The following is a 19126-nucleotide window of genomic DNA, read 5'->3' as shown; positions in this document are numbered from 1 at the left end:
CCACAAAACGAACTCTTCATCTGATCCAAAGACACAAACATATTTGACCTGTGTAGTAGGGTGGATGTGGGTTGTTCTCATTATGTTTTTGATGATTATCTTACTAAAAGACGCAGTTCCATTTTTATTATTTTAGATGTTTTATTTTTAAGAGTTCACATTGCCTCGCAGTCTCGTAAGATTTGCAGGACTTTTGAAGGAAAAACAGGCTAACAGAATCACAGATCTTCCTCCATACTTAAAATTGGGTACTTTTCAAAAATAATTATCCTTTGTCTCCTGCCAAAAACACACATTTTCCATTCAAATTTAACAAAATCAATGTTTACATTTGTAACAACGATGCAAAAAAAGGCTCAAATGCATAAATATATTTAGTAAAATTGCTTTGATAGGAATTGTTTGAGATGGCAAGAACTGCATATCCACTGATTTTGTTAATAATTTTATGAGATAAGCTTTTCTGCATTTATTAGCCACTGAGCAGAACTTTCCCTTTCAAATAAAAAAAAAATAATAAACCCATTTTTATTGCAGGATATGGTAAAAGTATTTGTCTTTCTTTAACTTTTTCAATTTTATTTGCCTTATAGCCACAAACTTTTATTTATTTTATTATGATGTCAAATAATCAAGCATGATTATGAAGTGGAAGGAAAATTACCCTTTAAGGTGTATTTCATTCTTACACCCTTAAATTAAATGTGGTTACACTTGTATAGTTGAATCTCAGTATGAATCTAATTGTTTGGTAAAGACCTTAGAGGTTTGTAAGTGAACATTAGTGAACAAAAGGAGTCATGGAGCCCAAAGACAAGTCAGGGATAAAGTTGTGGAAACATTTAAGCACTAAAGCAGCAGTGCTGCTATTTAGAGATATTGCACCTTCAATATCTCTAAATAGCATGAAAATTATGTAAAAATATAAAGTGAGAAGCTGGACAAGAAGAACAACAAGAGGAGAGCGGAGAGGAGCGAGATTAACAACTAAGGTGGGACAATTTTGGCTGAACAAAAACATGTTGTACTTACCAAAAAAAGCTGGAATTCTTGACAAAGTGTCAAGAAAAAAGTTATTGTTGAAGGAAAACCATAAAACGTTAATGCTACTCTGGAACGCATTAACGAACACTCATGCATTGGAATGGACAACTAAAAGTACCAATCTAAACTGTGAAGATGTAAAAATTTAATTGATACTCTCTCTATTAATCCTGACTGAGCGTTGGCGATTTTTCAAAAAGGAATCAGTAAAAATTTCAGTCTGTTACTGCAGATGAAGGTGCCTATGTAGAATAAATGAAAACATACACCAAATACTTCAATGGTAATTTGTGGAAAAAATGTCAAAATTGTATAACATCTCCACTACACGTTACAATCATTTGCTGTTTTGTGTTGGCGAATGAGATCTATGACAATGTATCACAATCATCAAATGAGGAAAATTTTAAATGGTATAAATGCAAGTGCAAGTTGTTTTTTTGATTGTTTACAAAGAGCTGTGGGTTCAGTGCTTGATGACATTAATATTTGTTCATACTGGATCATAGATGTTGCAAAGCTAAAAGCAAATTGTCTGAAAATTTTAATCCTGGTTGTAAAGAATGAATAAATACTATAATAAATGCAGTTAATTATAGAAATGTAAGTTCTAAAGGTTGCAACTAAGGTTCTAAGTAAGAAATAAGTAGAAAAAATCCTAGAGAACAATAGAGCAAATAAAAAAGTAATAACTAATTTGTTTGACGGTCTTTGACCTGGAAGGTCAAAGAGAAACTCCCCTGTTCTCTGAGTTTTGACCGAACACAAGCCCCAGCCTCTGTTTTTCCCTCTGCCCAGAAGTGTGTGAAGTCAGCCGTCTGTCTGGCACAGAAGTGTATTGATGTGCTTCCAGGTGTTTGTGGTAAATCCTAATGTCTGGACTGCAGGACCCTTCCTACACCCTGTGAGATCATCACCATTTTAATTAGACCGGATTCGCCAATTACAAGACATTGAGGGCGTCTCGCTTTCTCTCCTCGGCTCTATAAAAGAAGCACAGATCACCGATTTGGCAGACAGGAACTGAGGAAAGGTGAGTTTGCACCATGTTTGTAGTAGTTTGCCTTTTAATTCTGAAAATGACAGTTTTATCTTAATTTCTGATGCTTTATTTCAGATTTTCTGTATAATGCATTCCAAAACGTTTATGGTTGCCACTTTGCTGGTTGGTGCTTTGAAATTAATTTCATCTCAGAGTGAGTATAACTTCAACAAGTGGCACATTTCATTAAGAAAATATTTAAATTGCCAGTCTACGCAAAAAAATTTATATATTGTTAATTTTTCTGGCAATCTGTTAAACGTTTTCTTCCCTTCTTCTCATCCATGTTTGCTTTGTTAATGATCATTAACCGGAGGGAGGACAAGTGCCTACATTTGATTTTGTTGCTCAACTTCAGAAATCGATTTCTGGCAGCTTGTGCTGCACACACTGATTTCTCAACTTGTTTTTGATAGTTTTTTCTGTTTACGATGTTTCCTGCAGCGAGCTGCAAAGGACGATGTGGGGCAGAGTACTACCGAGGCAACATGTGTCAGTGTGACTCCAGCTGCCTGTCCTATGATGAGTGCTGCGATGATTATGAAGCTCAGTGCACCACAAGTAAGATTTGCTTTTGCATATATGCACATAAACAAACAGAAGTGATGCTTGTGTATTAAATTATATTAAACTCTAAATTCTGTTTCTCAGAGAAAGTTTGGCATTTTTAAAGAAACACCATTTTATTCCTATTTTTTGGATTTTAGCTAAAAAATAAATACAATTTAGCAGGAGGATGAATCTTTTTTTTCTGCAGAATGAAAAATGGTGTAAAAATGAAGAAAAACCCCTAAAAATGTTTTTACTCATACTGTTAGTGTCATTATTTGTAGATAGTGAATGAAGATATAGCAGGAATAAACTGAAAAAACTGTTAAAAACCTGCATTTATTGTTATATTTAAACTTAGAAACATTAATTGATTCTAATGTCTCAGTTGAAGTGCAAAGTTGTGTGTATATTCCAGAGGAACTGTGTGGATCTGTTGTGTTTTAAGCTTCAAATTTTTATCTATGCAACAGAAAACTCCTGCAAGGGCCGTTGTGGAGAAACCTTCAGGAGAGGCCGGCGATGCAGCTGTGACCCCGAATGCTCAAAGTTCAACCACTGCTGCCCAGACTACAACAAGCGTTGTGATGTGGACGGTAAGCCTTGATCAGCTCATGCAGCAGTATGAGCTGATCAGCATGCCAAACATTTTTTCTTTACAGAATACCCAACAAGAAACTCAAAGATTGGCCATTTAAACACATATCTTATGCACAAATTTAATTAAATGAGTCATATGCATGCGCAGCATGTACAGCAGCATCTTGAAATGCATGCAGTTAATCTGCCCTGATGCATTTGACGGTATTTTCTGTATCAGTAATTACTACAGAAAAGAGTGGAGGAGCAACAGGACCAATGGCGAGTAGTTCATGTGATAATGTACATAACAATCCCAAAGGTATTTTTTTACCTAAAGGTTTGCTACATTTTTATCTATTTAGGCTTGAAGGAAAATGTATGTTTTTCAATGGAAATTCCAGCTGAAATTTAATAGTAAATATTCTGACAGATTCAACTTTGACAGAGGATCCTGGACTGGGTGAAGGAGACATTGCAGGTGAGATCACCGTTTTCTTTTTTTCTGCTTTTATCTTACTAGACATGGGTAAAGTACATAAAACTGTACTCAAGTAAGAGTAAAAAGTCTATATATATATTTTTTTTCCATAAAAGTGAAAAAAAATCTAGTTAAAAGTGTTGAGTGACTGATCAGAATATATATTTAAAAATTATTTCATCAGACATACAAAAATGCAATGTTATGTCCAAATATTGAAAAAAATACCTATAAAAGTAATAGTTACAGTTGAAAAGTACAAATATACTGCATGTTAAATTAAGGTGAAATACGTCCAGTATTTAAGACGTAACTGTGTTTGTACTTCATGAATTGTTTGTTTTCTCTTCATTCAGCAAAGTTACTCACAGTGGGTAGAGTATCTAGAAATTTTATTTAAGCCAGAGTAAAAAACTAAGCTCCTTTTCATAGCATTTTTCCTAAAAAGTTACTCAAGCGTAACTAGTTTCTAGCCACCTCTGCATTCTCCAGCTCCAGCCCTGAAACTCACATTTTAAGGCATGTGAGTAAATGTCAGGAGCTGAACTTTTATTTCCGAGTGAAAAAGAGCAGGAAGATGTATCCATCCAGCCGATTGAAGCTCTGCCACTGGGGCTTTCTTTGAAGGGCCGAGAGCCAGCAGAACAAGCCTCCGGAGCCAAATGAAACACGAGGCAGCAGTCAGTTATGAGCGGGGGACACGAGGAGGAAAGCTGGGCTCACGTTCAGTCGCATAAAAGGAAACCGCAGAATTAAACCTGAAGAATAATTACATAATATATTCTTGCCCTTTTATGAAGGAGTCAGGAACACTGCAAAATCCTAACAAGTAGTAACAACTGGATGAAGAGAAATAACAGTACCTGGTATTTTCTGACACAAATATCTTAGTACTTGAAAGACAAAATTAACTTACAAATAATTTTTCGCCAAGATATTGAAGTATGTTTGATTTAATGTAAAAATAATAATTCCACTGGTATAAGTAGGTATATAAAATGGATAATCTGCAATTGGAATCAGCACTTTTTAAAAACATATACAAAGGAATTATTGGCTTAAAACAAGCTCCTATATCTTGCTGAAGAGTTTCTTGTAAGTTAAATTTGTCTTATTTCATATGTACAAATATATTTGCACGAGAAGTTAGACAAAAATATGTGTTGTTTTTTTCAGAGAATTCTCTCTTTTGCTTCTTGGAGATGGAAAATCCTGAGCATGTCAATATTTTGATTAAATATTTTATGCAACGCTATTTACAACTATTTCCATTTTTTTCCAATTCACCTGCAGATGACAACTCATTTACTCCAGACAGTTTGACACCGTACCCACCCACGGATCTTGGCGATGGTGAGCAAAAAAACCACGAAGAGTTTAGCAAACAACTTTCCCCAGACATAATAACAGGCAGTGTAAACCTCTCTCTGGTAGATATATTCGCCGACATTTTTCCAGATGACGACTTGTCCACCGATGGAGATGTGCAACCGGAAGCGTCTCCAAGCCCAGAGATCAGCAGTGATGATGGACTGACTCCAGTTGGGCCCTTGGACAAAATTCCGACAGAACCAACTCTGGTTAAAGACGATCCACAGTTCAGTACAGAGCCGACGCCTGTGGATGACATTCTTACTTCGGCAGCAATTACAACTGCGAGCACAGGTGTGTGATGTTCAGTGTTCAAATCCACAGATATTGGGAAACAACCAGGCCCACAGCATCACACAACCGACACTGTACTTAACAGTGACCTTAAGGTGCATTTAAACACTTTTGTTTCACAGCAGAACCATTTATATATAAAAAATAAGTAAAATAAGCAAAAGGTGCTCCAATTAAGCACCTTTTGCATTTTAGATTAATTAGTCAATCTAAAAATAGTCAACAGATCAGTCCTACAATCTACAACTGAGCCTTTCACATATAGAAGTATTTTATTTTTTTGCTGAAGATGCATCATTTTATAAAAATAAAAGAATGCATTTACAGCAGTGTCAAAACATTTTGCCCTGAGGGCAAAATACTGGCAAATCTGAACTACTGGCAGGCCACAAAATTCATTAAATAAGATTTTTTAGTTTTGCCTGAGCAATAATAAACACACTTTCTATTAAATCTGTGTATCATTGAGGATCCAAAACATAAATGTTACAGACTGTTGCCTTCTTAAAAGTTAAAAAACAAACAAGAACAATTTCAACATTTTCGGGGTCATCTTTTGCTTTCCATTTCGAAGGCCAGATTTTTACCATTCTTGACTTGTTGTCAGAGGCCGAACAAAATTATTTCAGAGTCCACAAATGGCACTCAGGCCACACTTTGGACACTCCTGCACCAAAGGAATGCTGTGTTATTGCGTTTTAGCCAAAATATGTTAATTTTTTTATTTGAAAGATTTAAAAAATGTATTTCTAACATTGTATAAAAAAGGTTAAATGAAAAAATGTGTACAATGGGGTAACTTTTTTTAAAATCTGATTAGTTAATTGTGAAAATAATCGTTAACTAAAATAACCATTAGTTACAGTGATATTAAATTGGTATTATTTCCCCATTTCAAGATCCCACAGATCCGACAAGCAACCCAGATCAAGCAACGACTCCCTGTAAACCCTCAACTGAACCGTCAACTGAACCTTCAACTGAACCATCAACTGAACCTTCAACTGATCCATCAGCTGATCCCTCAACTGAACCTTCAACTGAACCGTCAACTGATCCATCAACTGAACCATCAACTGAACCTTCAACTGAACCATCAACTGAACCATCAACTGATCCATCAGCTAATCCGTCAACTGATCCATCAGCTGATCCCTCAACTGAACCATCAACTGATCCCTCAACTGAACCATCAACTGATCCATCAGCTGATCCCTCAACTGAACCCTCAACTGAACTGTCAACTGAACCATCAACTGATCCATCAGCTGATCCGTCAACTGATCCGTCAGCTGATCCGTCAACTGATCCATCAGCTGATCCGTCAACTGATCCATCAGCTGATCCGTCAACTGAACCCTCAACTGAACTGTCAACTGAACCATCAACTGATCCATCAGCTGATCCGTCAACTGATCCGTCAGCTGAACCGTCAACTGAACCACCAACTGAACCAAACAGCAGCGTCCTTGACCCCTCAACGACCTCAGAGCCACAAACTGAGCCTACAGCTTCGTCTGGAGCTACAGAGACTGAGACGGAGATTTCCCCCTCAGACACACCAGAGGTCATCCCCACCAACGTAAAGGACTTAATGGAAGAGCTGGAAAACTCCCAGCTCACCACAACTCCGGGCTCCTCAACGTTGGCGTCAGTGACTGAGGAAACCACTTCAAGCCCAAACACAGAGAGCAGTCCAGAAAGCATCACAACCAGCTCTGATGTTCTGCAAGACGTTTCAGACTCCACTCTGACCCCAGCTACAGTCGGGTTGCTCTCATCCACAGTGGCAGGCCCAGACAACACCAGTGACGGTGTTGATCCAGATGAAACAACTGCTGATCCTCCCACATCTAAACCCGACTCCAAACCGGATCAGTCTACAGTATCACCCGCCTCTAAACCTGAGGCCAAGCCTCTGGGCCCACAAACCCCGATTAAAACCAACCCGAAAGATTACCAAGGAGGTAATAACAGATTTTACACAATGAAGACATATTTTAATGAAGCACTAACTTGTTTCACAGGCGTGACGGATGTTTCCAATTTGTGTTAAATATTCATTGCAGCTCCTGCAATGAATATTTGCAGCAGCAGGTTTTATGAGCTCTGTTAGTTTTTATTCTTCCTCAAGGGAAGTAAGTTAAAACTTTTATTTAGACAAGGGAAAGGGCTTTCCAAACTTTCTAAATATTTGATTTTCCAGTCAGAGACAGTGAGAGTCATTATCCACAAATAGAGAAAACGGGAAACTATTCATCCAGTCACATTTACTCAAATTATCTAAGAAACTTATTACCACCTATTGCAAATGTTTGACTTTAGCCTTTCCTGCAATTACTTGAGTAACGTTTTGGCAAAAATGTACTTTCAGGAGCGTTCTTACTACACTGTTTTTTTTTCTACTTTTACTTGAATGATTTTAAGAAGAATCGGTACTTGAGTAACTTTATACAACAGTTTTAAATGACCCCATATACAGGATGGTTGGCCAAGGATGAATGATCAGAGATGACTAGAGATTTTAGATTTTAAAAAGATTTTGCATTTTATGAAACTGCAAAAATCTGAAACTAATAGTGTCCTGCTTTCAATTTAATGGTAATTCATGAATAGAAATGATTCCTGTGTCCTGCTGTAGTGTTTGATTTTGATTTTTTTCTTCAACAATGTGTTCATTTGTCCTCCAGATTACAGTGAAGACACAAACCTGTGCAGCGGACGCCCGGTCAGTGGGATCACCACACTGAGGAACGGCACAATGGTGGTTTTCAGAGGTCAGTGTCAAAAAGCTGGACTCCAGTCTGTCCAGTCTGTTCAGTCATGTTTTACATTGCAAAAATACAAAAATCCTACCAAGTATGATCATGTTTGCACTAGTTTCTAGTTCAAATATCTGAGTGCACTTGAAATAAGAAAACTAAATCACAAGTAACTTTTCAGCAGCATGTAGGAGCTTGTTTTGAGTCAATAATTACTTAATATAGATGGAAAAAATACTGCTTATAAGTGAAACAATCTGGAACAAGGCATTTTATTACAAGTTAAATTTCTTCTACTGGCAGATTATTTTCTTCTTATATTGTGCTAACACTAGTTTTGGATTAATTCGGTTTATTTACATCCACATTCACATCAGTTTTCAACAACTATACAATATTTGTTCAGCTTGCATGGAGGGCTGTTATACCTTCTTCATTTATTACAGGCCATCACTTCTGGGTTCTGGACAGAAACCTGGTGCCGAGTCCACCCAAAGTCATCACGGCGGTGTGGGGCGTCCCCTCACCCATCGACACTGTGTTCACTCGCTGCAACTGTCAGGGCAAAACCTACATTTTCAAGGTAAGACGCCTTATAGCAGCATCCTGCAGAGATTCATCAAACATCTGACAAGAATCATTTATAAGTACATTGAAATGTACAAATACAATTCTATTAAATATTTTTCTGTTAAGAAAATAAACATTTTACTGCCTAAAATGCAATAACATTGCTTTAGTGTCTAAAAAACGTGAAAAGCCTTTCCTGCTTGACTTAACATTGATGCTGTTTTGGGCTAATCTGTTGATTATTTTTTTTAGATTAAATGATTAATAATTGGATAGCAAATAAAATGTCTATTTTTTACAGAATTTGAACCAAGTGAAGCTTAAACTGCGCAACTTGAGTTGTTCTGAGTAGGACATATTTTCAGACCAAGGTTTATTTAATCTCAAATGCAAAATACATATATATTGTTTGCACATTTATGGTTTAGTTACTGATCTGAGTGTGTTGTTCTTTCAGCAAACAGTATTTTTTTGAGTCCGTTTGCCGATTAATCGATAATTAAATTAGTCAATTATTGCATAAGACATTTGAGACTGGGGAGGAGGTTCACCTACAACACTAAACATACAGTCAGAGCAACAATGTAATGGTTTAAATCAAATCTCATTCCTGAGTTAGAAGGGCCCTAGTTAAAGCCCAGAAGGTAAAATGTAAACAATGTTCTTTTGTTTTTGTTTCAAATTTGACTAAGTTTGAACTATTTTGCAAAGAAAAATAAGCTGGTCTACAAAAGACTTGCATCTGGGATTCTCCAAATTTAGAGATGCTAAATGAAGGAAGAAAAAAAAGAATTAAAAATGCACAAAATTTTCACTCTGCTTCACAGTTATGAACTTCTTTCTCCTGATGCATCACAGACAATTCCAACAAAACTGAAGCACATTACGCCTCAAAACTTCTTAGCTGAACTGATGAATATTTATAACATTTCCTTGTTTGTTTAAATTTGCAGGGAGGAAAATACTGGAGGTTCGAAAATGATGCTCTGGACCCGGGTTATCCGAAAGTGGTAAAAACGGGTTTTGACGGGCTGCAGGGCCACATCACAGCTGCCCTGTCTGTGCCTCAGTACCTCAGCAGGAAAGAGTCTGTTTACTTCTTCAAGAGAGGTAATGAAATCATTCCAGAGCATTTCAATATCTTTCTCTGTAATTTCTTTCAAACTTTTTTTGTTTGTTTGGTTTACAGGGGGAACAGTTCAGAAATATTCATACCAGTTTGGCACCAGTCCTAAATGTGGAAGAACGGCCCAAGCGCCTGTTTATACCGTTCGTGCTCGACTGGCCCGTCAAGCAGGTACTGCACAAATTTTTAGAGTTGGTGAACTGCATTATGGGGCATTTTGTGCTTTTGGTTGTCACTCTACATATTTCTAAAAGAAGTTTAGATACTAGTATCTAAGAGGGATTAATCATCCTTTATAACACCAATGCAGTAGAATGGACCTGAACGTCAGATCCAAACTCGCTGCAAAACTGACCAATTCTCATTTTCCATCTCCTCACAGTTTCTGTTTTGGAACCAACAATAAACATCCGTAGATCCTGGAAAGGCTTCCCCTCCACCGTCACAGCAGCCGTTTCAGTGCCAACCAACAGAAACCCAGAGGGATACAAATATGTCGTCTTCTCAAGATGTAAGTCAGCAATTCAACATCCTTTAATATTGAACTTTTTCACATTTTCAAATTGGGATTTTTTTGATAGATCAACATGAAGAAAACTTTATGAACCCGTTCTATTTAATTGTACAAACTAAAAGCAATGAAAGCATCGTAAGCATCTTATTGACTCAGTGAAAAGCCCTGATGTAAATTTAATAGAGAATGTGTTGTGAGTGGAAAATGGATGCTCAGTCTGACAGAGGCTAAGCTATTTGTCAAGGAGAGGGTGAATGTTTTAACATTTAGATGTGGAAAGGATAGAAACAAACTAAGACAGGAAGTAGAAGGAATGTCAACAAAGAATATTGTAAAAACTGGCAGCATTGATATGGAAAGTTAAAGATTATTTGAAGTTGTTTTATTACGTAGTGTTTTGTGGTTTTTATCTCTTATTATTGTACTTTAACATCAACCTGCTAGAGACTAGAGATGGAAATTAGTCACTTCACTATAATCCCATTGATTTACATGTAAATATTCTTTGATACATACAGTATATTCCACATTTTTAAAGATAAATATAGACAATATTCACACTGGCAAGCATATTTTGTAAATAATGTTTCCTTTTGGTTTCACTCCACATTCAAAGGATCTATTACAAAATCCCGATGAAATAGTTTGCAGCTGCAACAATACAAGATATAAACAGCTCTCAATTAATCAGTGTCACTATTTTGACAGACTTAGCTTCATTTCTATCCACTGAAACATTATTGGCTAGGCACAGATTCTTCAAACAAAACTTGAATATCTATAAGCAGGAAATGTGTTTTTCCCCTACTTTGTTTTGTATTAGGAAGCTAAACTTCAAAGGAGTTCAAAACTTCCACACTCAGTCCAGTGCCTTTAATGACGGATGCTTGGCAGATGTACAGTTTGTTAAATGTGGAGTGAAAAGCAACATTTAACAAATGAAAACTTCCACCAGCATGAAAAAAATAAGCTGAAATGCATCTGTTTACAAAATATGCTGACCAAGCCACATCTAATGTTTTGCAGCGACGGCGTACAACGTGAGGATGCACAACGGTCGACCTGTTGTCGCCCCTCCGAGAGCAAATGTGTCGTCGAAAACCGACAACTTCTTCAGATGCCCGAAGAAAGCCTAACTGGAAAAATAAAACAACAAAGGGGCACGGGCTAATTTCAAACAATTTTATTTTCTGATTAAAACACAGCATCAACATGAATCTAAAAAAAAAACTTTCAAATTAACAAAATCTGATCCAAGAAACAAGAACATGGATGAATGCAGATCTGAAAGTTGAATGGTGTCGCCTCCAGTTAGGCGTTGGTTCTGATTGGTTCTGATGAGAGCTTCATCTCAGAAATCGTCTCCCATGAAAGCCGCGGGGAGGGAAGGTTTGACCTGTGGAAGACAAAACATTTCAAATACAAGTTCAGCAATGATGTAGTTTCTGTACAGTTACCAAGTATAAGTCAATGCTATGCCTAAATATCATCTCCTGGCAGTTTTGGTTATGAGCCAAAGTTTTATTAAATACACTGCTTGTGCATAAATAAGAGTGTGAACATGATGGTTTTTTTTAAAAGGAAAATTGAAAGGCAATAAAGACTAAATGTTGTGAAAACTTTGTCATTTTTTGTCCCCCATTTCCTTCAGCTTATTAAGTTCCTTAGAACCACAAAGAACAATAAAAGTTGCTACCTCCTCTCTTCATCCGACCACCACGGCTGTCCTGCCAGCGCTGCAGCTGTCTGGCCTGTCCGGGGCGAGCGGGTTTAGGGACTGTATCTGCAGAGATCACAGACATTTATAATCACATCGGTCTCACCTGGTATCCCAGACGGCCGTCATGGATGAGTTTTAAGGTTTTACCTGCGGAGCTGGAGGAAGGCTCCTGGCTGGTGGAGGGAAGGTTGGCCTTGTCAGACGGCTGGCTCGGCTCCTCCGCGTCTCCCTGCGACGCCACAGCATCCACAGACGCTTCAGCACTGGGCCTGGAAAAAATAAACATGTAGGATCACAGCTGGAAGTCATCCCCTGTTGCTGTGTTTCCCAGGAAGCCGAAACGTTTGAAGATTGTTTCTACTACCAGCGTGACGATTTCCGCGCTGGACTGAGTGTCAAGGATTTGATTGCCAGTCAAGTTGAAGGGTAAAAAGAGTCATAAAATGTCCAATTCTATTTGTTTCTTTGCAACTATGAGGCGTATTTCACCACACAACAAGCCCACTTTCTCACTATTCTCTTTACTTTACTAGGAAACTGCGAGAAAGCAGGTGTTCATACAACTTTTGACGGGAACCTCTTCTTTTCCCGTGGGCAAAACCCACACTGAGTGGACACTCAGCAGAAGTGAGTGGAAACATAAATACTCCCTGCTTATCTGTCTTGATTTTAATTAGCGGGTCAATTTGACCCTGAACAGTATGTTTGTCTAAAGTTCAATTATAAAGATCACCCCTTGAAAAAAAAATGTCAAAATGTAATATAAAAAATCTACAAAAGACCAGTTTCAAAGATAATGTTTTTTTTTGTTGTAGGTTTTTTCAACAAATGAGTAAATGGTCGTCCATTGAAACGGTTAGTTTTGGAGTTAATAATCAGATACAAAAATGTTTTGGAGGATTCTTTTGGTTTCTAATGCTATTGCATGATTAAACACTCCCCGGGTCAAACTGAACATTATTGCTGTACCTCAGAAACGGCCATAACGGTGTGAAGAAAAAAGCTTGAGTGATAACCACCTCTCACTGTCTGGCTCCAGGAAGATGTCTCTCTCCTCTCCGGCCCCGGCGGCTCCTGGCAGCACCAGGCCCGGCGTGGACGTGCTCACCATGGGAACCGACTGCGAGGCGAGCTCCGTCGTATCAGACTGTGCAGCCTCCGAGAAGACAGTTACTGCAGATAAAAGGAAACTTTACAAACGGCAGAGGCTCCAGAATCTGAGTCATCAGACGGTTGGTTGAATTTATGAAAAGGCTTGAGATAAATAAATGAATCTCTTTGCGTCAGGCTGACTGACTGTCGGATACCTGGAGCTGCAGCTTGCAGTGGGGTGGTGGGAACGCTGCGCCCACCCGACTCTTCCTCATGAGATGCCAAGAACAGAGGACTTTCAAACAGCCCAAGACCTGGACAAAATCATCATTTCACAATTAAAAAACAAAGATCCCATTTTTATTGCTTTGTTGTATAAAAATCACCATTTTTTTTTGTGTAATTTATTTTTAAACGTGTCATGGATCACCTCCTTGCGAGGCAAGCTGGCCGAGGTCAGAGTGCGAGGAGGAGCTGGTCTGAGGCACGTCTTCTGAAAGACCAAACCTGAAGCGAGGGACTCCAGCAACCTGTGGAGAACTGACAACCGAGCGAACAAAACACGATGAAACGACATGAACTAAAACTAAAAACAAGATGAACATGAATTTTTAGATAATAAAAGTTTCTAATTAAAAAAAAAACAAAAAAAAAAACAGAATTAATTACTTGTCTTTTTTACTGTATTGTTAACATTGTATAAAATATTTGGTTAAGTGAAAAATCTGCAGAATGTGCCAATTTTTTCTATCCGATTCCTTGTCAGAATAATTGAATATTCAAATAATCGTTAGCTGCAACAGATGCATATTGTACAGCTTTCGAGACGTACTGGATAGCTTGGTCAAAGCCTTCAGAGCGAGGGGGAACCAGAGTGGGAATGCTGGGAACCATCCTGTCGTCTTCTTCAAAGAAATGCTGCTGCAAAAATACAATATATTGTTGATAATCACACAAAAATAAAACAAATTTACAATAACAAAGTTATCAGCTGGTGACCAGAGCTTAATCACGTTTTAGCTAGGGCTGTTGTAAATGAATATTTTACTAAATGGAACACGGTGCGCTAAATAATTAAACATAAATTAACAAAGCTTCATAGCAGATACATTTTCCTCGAGGAATTTTAGTAATCGATGTACTCGAATCGCTCGAGGAATCGTTTCAGCCCTAGTTTAAGCCAATTAAAAATGCCCCGTTGAACACTCAAAAATATATTTTCTGATCAGTGACAGCACCATTATGTGCCATCATGGCAGTATCTTCATGATCGGGTGGCTCTCCAACGGTTAGTTGCAGAATCGATACTTAGAAACGAAGTCCAGGAAAGCAGATATATGGAGAAAACTTTTTAAAAAATAAACTGCATTTTCCACATTTACTGCAGCTGCTGGAAAACGAGAGAGAGCTAAACTTTTGACTCCAGACTTTTAATGATTATCAGAACAAGCAACAAAAGAATCAATTACTAAAATATTTACTAGTGGCAGCCCTAATTGCCTTGAATGTAAATAATAGCAGGATGGCTAGAAAATATTTAGAATTTCTCTAAAAATAAATTTACAGACAAAGACTGGAAATATTAGAATAATGAGAACTTGCCTGTTGCAAGAAGCGATTAATTAATTTCATGATCAATTAAAATGAGCTTGATAATTTCTATTCTGACGATTAATATTTTGTGAAGGGAAATTTTGTTTACAGACTTCATAATCTGTTTTATTGTGTGCTTGTTTAAAATATCTCACAGTTCTAATGTTTAGAGTTCTTCACAAAGTTACAGTTTACTGGTCTTTGAGAGGACAAACTTAGATTATTATACAATTATCAATATATTGATTAAAAATGGTCTCAAATAAAAAGAGACAATTTATTTTCTAAAAAAAAATTCGTTATTGAGACAGGCCTATGTCTAATAAAACTTACCGCACTGCTGGGCACGGCAGGATTGAGTCGGCCCACTGACTGGCGACGGATTCGCTGATAGAGACACAAAACTGATTAGAGGAGAAACAAAAATACTCGATAGATCTTCGAGAGAGACGCTCGCAGCGTATGAACCTGAGCAGACGCTCCCAGTTCTGCAGACTGAGCGGGATGGATGTTGAGCTGGGGCAGGAGCTGCTGCACAGGTCGCCGTGGTGACTGGGGCAAACGTGCTCCGGAACTTGTGATTGGCTGTTCTGTTGGCAAGGCCTCCATTGGGCTTCCCTCAACTGAAGCATTTGATAAACATATGTAATTAAAACAAGCTGCTGACATTCAATAGAAGTTTTAAACAGCTAGTAATGGCAAACGAGGTAAAAAATATTATATATTCTGCTGAAAGTAGCAAATCTTGTTTAAAAAATTGAAAGAAAAAGTAGGAAAAAAAATGGTACAGTGGACTCATAGTTGATTTCTAAAACATATTCACAAGAACATCAGCTTGGAAAGTTGAAACAGTTTCTAAATGTTTGTAGGGCTGAAACGATTCCTTGAGTGATTCGAGTTCACGGTGCAATGGTTGGACTACGACAGCTTTTGTGGCGTCGGAATCGCGTCGTCACGGCTTTGGTACGAAGAGAGAGAGTTATGAGTGTTTTAATACAGGGACTCAAATATTTGTGGATTTTGGTAATTCACAAATATGGATGATTTATTACCCATCTATACTTAAAGATTAAATCTGTAGCAAACCTAAAAACATTTTTCCAGGACTATTTTTATGGATGTTTTCCAACGTAGCAAGATTTAGTTTCTTGGAGTATTCTCAAGTTTTGTATTTTACATAGTTATAAAATAATATAAAAATATAATCAAGTTTCTGAGCATTTTTTCAAGACTAACTCTTCCAGTTTTTCATACAATTTACAGCTAATGCTTTAAAATGCAAGTACAAACGTTCACTGAGAGTCAGGCTTTAATTATAGATGCGTGTAAAAATCACCAACTGGAGAGGTAGATGAAAATTCGGAAGGGTGAGAGGAATGTGCACAATTTGGGATAAACAAACTTAAAACGAAGGAATAAAATAATTTTCCACTAGCCTATTTTCTCTTTCCATACTGATCCAAAGGATGAAAATTCTTGAACACTTTAGTAAAAATAATGAGTACATTTAGTCAGTGAAATGCTTTTGAGCTTTCTGATGCCTTTAAGGTCAGATCTAATTTTAAAAAGCAGGAGGTTTAGAATTATTATTATTTTTTTGCCAAAGTCAGTACTTTGCACAAAAATATGAATATTTGACCGTTGTCAACATGCAAGACAAAATCCTCATTAGTATGAATAACCACCGTCTTGTTTTGGAGAGGATTCATTTTGGCCAGCTTCCCCTTCTCATGCCAGCAGATGTTTTACATCTTTTCCCGTCATCGCTAAGTGGTCGATAACTAATTGGAACCCGAGGTGGAGAGTATGAATCAGAAATACACTGTTCATGTTTTTGACAAGGTTTCCTGGATCTTACAGCTTGGTGTCTGGGAATCGGCCGGCCTCTGGGTGGAGTCCGACGCCCCTAAGCTCTCCTCTGTCTCAGTGCCCGGGTCGGTGACATCAGCTCCCTGGGAAGAGCAGAACGCAGGAAAATTTTGAAAGAAAGTGAGGGAAAAGAAATAAATAAATAAAAATGATGGATATTAAATGTTGAATGAAGTGAAGGAAAGGGGAAAAACACAGGGGAGAAAGATGGGTGACTGTATTTGAAGCTGGCACATGATTGCTTAGCAGAAGACACAACTTACCGACTCACTGCATTGAACAAAGATGCCTTTCAGTAGGTGGAAAAAAACTAATACCAGCCCTGCACGCTTTAACCAGGAATCAAAATGACAAGACCTCACAAGGATTATTTATTGTTGTGTACAACTAAATAGAAATCTGTTTAAACACAAACTAAAAAACAAGAAATCCTGTGTTGATCACCTGACCTGATCGATCAAAACCCATAAATCTACATCATCCTGTCTCCTATCAGAAAACGCAGAATAAATAAATAACAGAAATTGAGCTCTTCTCGTAATTTTTGACTGGCTTTTTTATGCTTCCAGTGGAGTTTTGGTTAATTTATTACTTCACCCTAATCTTCAGCTCCCTTCACAGATTCTGTCTTCAAAATATTTTTAACGCTTCCAATCAGAAGGAATTCACTGATAATTACATGTATGTAACTGAAGCATTAACTTGTCCTCAAAATATTGAATCCTTGTTCTTTATTTTTCATCTCTCCTGAGCCTTTATTCAGAGTCTGCAAAAAAACTGAAGTAATCGTGGCGCAAAAACATGACTATTTTTGTATAAAAGCCAATACTAGAAACAACAACGAAGCGGATTGGCGTGTTTCTGTTTTCAGAGGGGAATTAAATGTCACTTTTGAGACACTGACTCATCCGACTGAAAATGTGCACCTAACAAAAGAGTAAAAGTTAATTATCTAGACAAAAGTACAGCATTATGACAGAAAGGTCAAGTGAAAAACAGATACTGGAACAACACAGTAAGAGCTGGAAAGGTTGAGTGTGTTGGAATGAAAAACATTATGTGGGAGGGCGATTAATGACAAATCATTTCATGAGAACAAGATTTATTTTCAACCTCTGTTTCGTCTCCTTCATAAACTTCGTTGCCATTGCCGCTTCCTTCGTTGCTCTCCTCTCCTTCCTCCTCCATCCCCCCATCGTCTTCATCCTCATCATCTTCCTCTTCTTCCTCCTCCTCCTCTTCTTCCTCATCTTCTTCCTCCTCCTCTGCATAGTCCTGTAGCATTACAAAGCAACAATGAGAGGAACAGGGGACATTTTATAAAAGGAGACTTTAACAATGTTCGATCAATACTTTACCTGCTCTTCTCCCTCTTCCTCCTCCTCCTCCTCCTCGTCGCTTTCAGAGTCCGTCAGTATGACGATGACTTCCTGCTGCAGCTGGTCAGGCGTCTCACTTTGACTTGGGGTGACCGGCGGATCTGCTGGGACCGACTGAGAGGCTAAATCTTCCTCCGCTTCCTCAAGGTTTGAAAACTCTGTCTGCAGGGTGAAATATATAAATGTAATCTTAATGCATTTCTAAATGACAGAATTTGTGATAAATAAAAACATAAAAGAGGGGAAAAAAAACTTTTAAACAAGCTAAAATGATCTGATACAAACCTGGCTCGCTTCTGCTCCATCCTGGCTGTCTGATGGCACCACCCCCTCGGCCTCTGCACTCTCCTCAGCCATCACTTCCTCCTGAGATCATAACCGATACGTCATCAATTGGCATTAGGAAAAATAATTATTCGTTAAATTGAAACAAGCTAAACAAATCATTTCAAGGTTCAGGATTTTCTGCTCAAATTAAATGCTTACACAATTGAAGTAAAAAAAAAAAAAAAAAGCTCTGAAAAGCTTCTCACTACGTTTTCTGACATTTAACAAATATAAATAACTGGTGATTGTAACTGACCTAACACAAGAAAAGTTTAATCTGATTCAACTTCAGAAAATGAGAAAAAAAACATATTTTTATTAGGTGACTGAAAATATCTGACTCCATCTGTAAATAACGTTTTTCCAAGTAATTAAATGATGATGTGCTGTTTGAACATCGACCACTTTCAAAACCGTAGAAACACCTCATTGAAATTCAGGCAATATAAATCTACCACAACCATTTTATCAAATTAAAACCCTCTTCCTCCTCACCTCTGGTCCCACCCTCTGGATGATGCGCAGCTTTTTGGCCACTGGAGCTCTGGGTTCCTCCTGGGTCGCCTCCACCTCTGTGAATGCAGCAGCGCTGCTCTCCTCTTCCTCTCGAGGTCTCTTGGACAGGGCGGAGGTCCCAGGCGTTGCTGAAACTGGAGTAAAGGTGCAATTAATACAATGTGTACATAAACAGGATGCATACATTTAATTCAGTACATTTTTAACCTGCAGAAATGAAAGTGAATTCAAATTAATCTGAATGTGTGTGAATTTCTTCATTTTCCAGATTTGGGAAGGATTTGTTTTTTCCATTTAT

General features: G+C 37.8%; 2 protein-coding genes across 3 annotated transcripts in view; one reads left to right on the top strand and one right to left on the bottom strand.

The window, feature by feature from the left end:
• Positions 1-1811: 1811 nt before the first annotated feature.
• On the top strand, positions 1812-11951 carry prg4b (proteoglycan 4b). Its single transcript, XM_055048576.1, has 14 exons — positions 1812-2077; positions 2162-2240; positions 2531-2647; positions 3109-3231; positions 3648-3695; positions 4989-5048; positions 5130-5360; positions 6260-7327; positions 8051-8137; positions 8569-8705; positions 9646-9802; positions 9882-9989; positions 10201-10329; positions 11359-11951. Exons 2-14 carry the CDS (start codon positions 2174-2176, stop codon positions 11466-11468), a joined length of 2442 nt encoding a protein of 813 aa, XP_054904551.1. The 5' UTR covers positions 1812-2077; positions 2162-2173; the 3' UTR covers positions 11469-11951.
• tprb (translocated promoter region b, nuclear basket protein) overlaps positions 11501-19126 on the bottom strand; it is a 25443-nt gene continuing 17817 nt past the window's right edge. The window contains exons 38-51 of one of the 2 annotated variants that reach the window (XM_055048543.1): positions 18808-18962; positions 18271-18351; positions 17965-18147; positions 17720-17881; positions 16596-16689; positions 15206-15360; positions 15071-15124; positions 13977-14065; positions 13575-13684; positions 13360-13458; positions 13072-13225; positions 12200-12321; positions 12029-12115; positions 11501-11728 (exon numbers count right to left, since the gene is read on the bottom strand). In XM_055048543.1, the coding sequence (XP_054904518.1) occupies positions 11679-11728; positions 12029-12115; positions 12200-12321; positions 13072-13225; positions 13360-13458; positions 13575-13684; positions 13977-14065; positions 15071-15124; positions 15206-15360; positions 16596-16689; positions 17720-17881; positions 17965-18147; positions 18271-18351; positions 18808-18962 (1595 nt within the window). In that variant the 3' untranslated portion in view covers positions 11501-11678. The remainder of the gene's footprint in view (positions 11729-12028; positions 12116-12199; positions 12322-13071; positions 13226-13359; positions 13459-13574; positions 13685-13976; positions 14066-15070; positions 15125-15205; positions 15361-16595; positions 16690-17719; positions 17882-17964; positions 18148-18270; positions 18352-18807; positions 18963-19126) is intronic. The other variant, XM_055048551.1, reaches the window with a different exon arrangement.

The sequence above is a fragment of the Poeciliopsis prolifica genome, unplaced genomic scaffold, assembly GCF_027474105.1.
Source record: "Poeciliopsis prolifica strain line A6 unplaced genomic scaffold, Auburn_PproV2 SCAFFOLD002, whole genome shotgun sequence".
Classification (NCBI taxonomy): domain Eukaryota; kingdom Metazoa; phylum Chordata; class Actinopteri; order Cyprinodontiformes; family Poeciliidae; genus Poeciliopsis; species Poeciliopsis prolifica.
This window is presented reverse-complemented; position numbering and strand designations above follow the sequence as displayed.

Bases quoted from the DNA above. Each gene is read 5' to 3' on its own strand.
- prg4b (XM_055048576.1), top strand. From the start codon at position 2,174: ATGCATTCCAAAACGTTTATGGTTGCCACTTTGCTGGTTGGTGCTTTG. The intron at 8,706-9,645 runs GTAAGACGCCTT...TTAAATTTGCAG, and splicing joins GCAAAACCTACATTTTCAAG to GGAGGAAAATACTGGAGGTT. The intron at 9,990-10,200 runs GTACTGCACAAA...ATCTCCTCACAG, and splicing joins TCGACTGGCCCGTCAAGCAG to TTTCTGTTTTGGAACCAACA.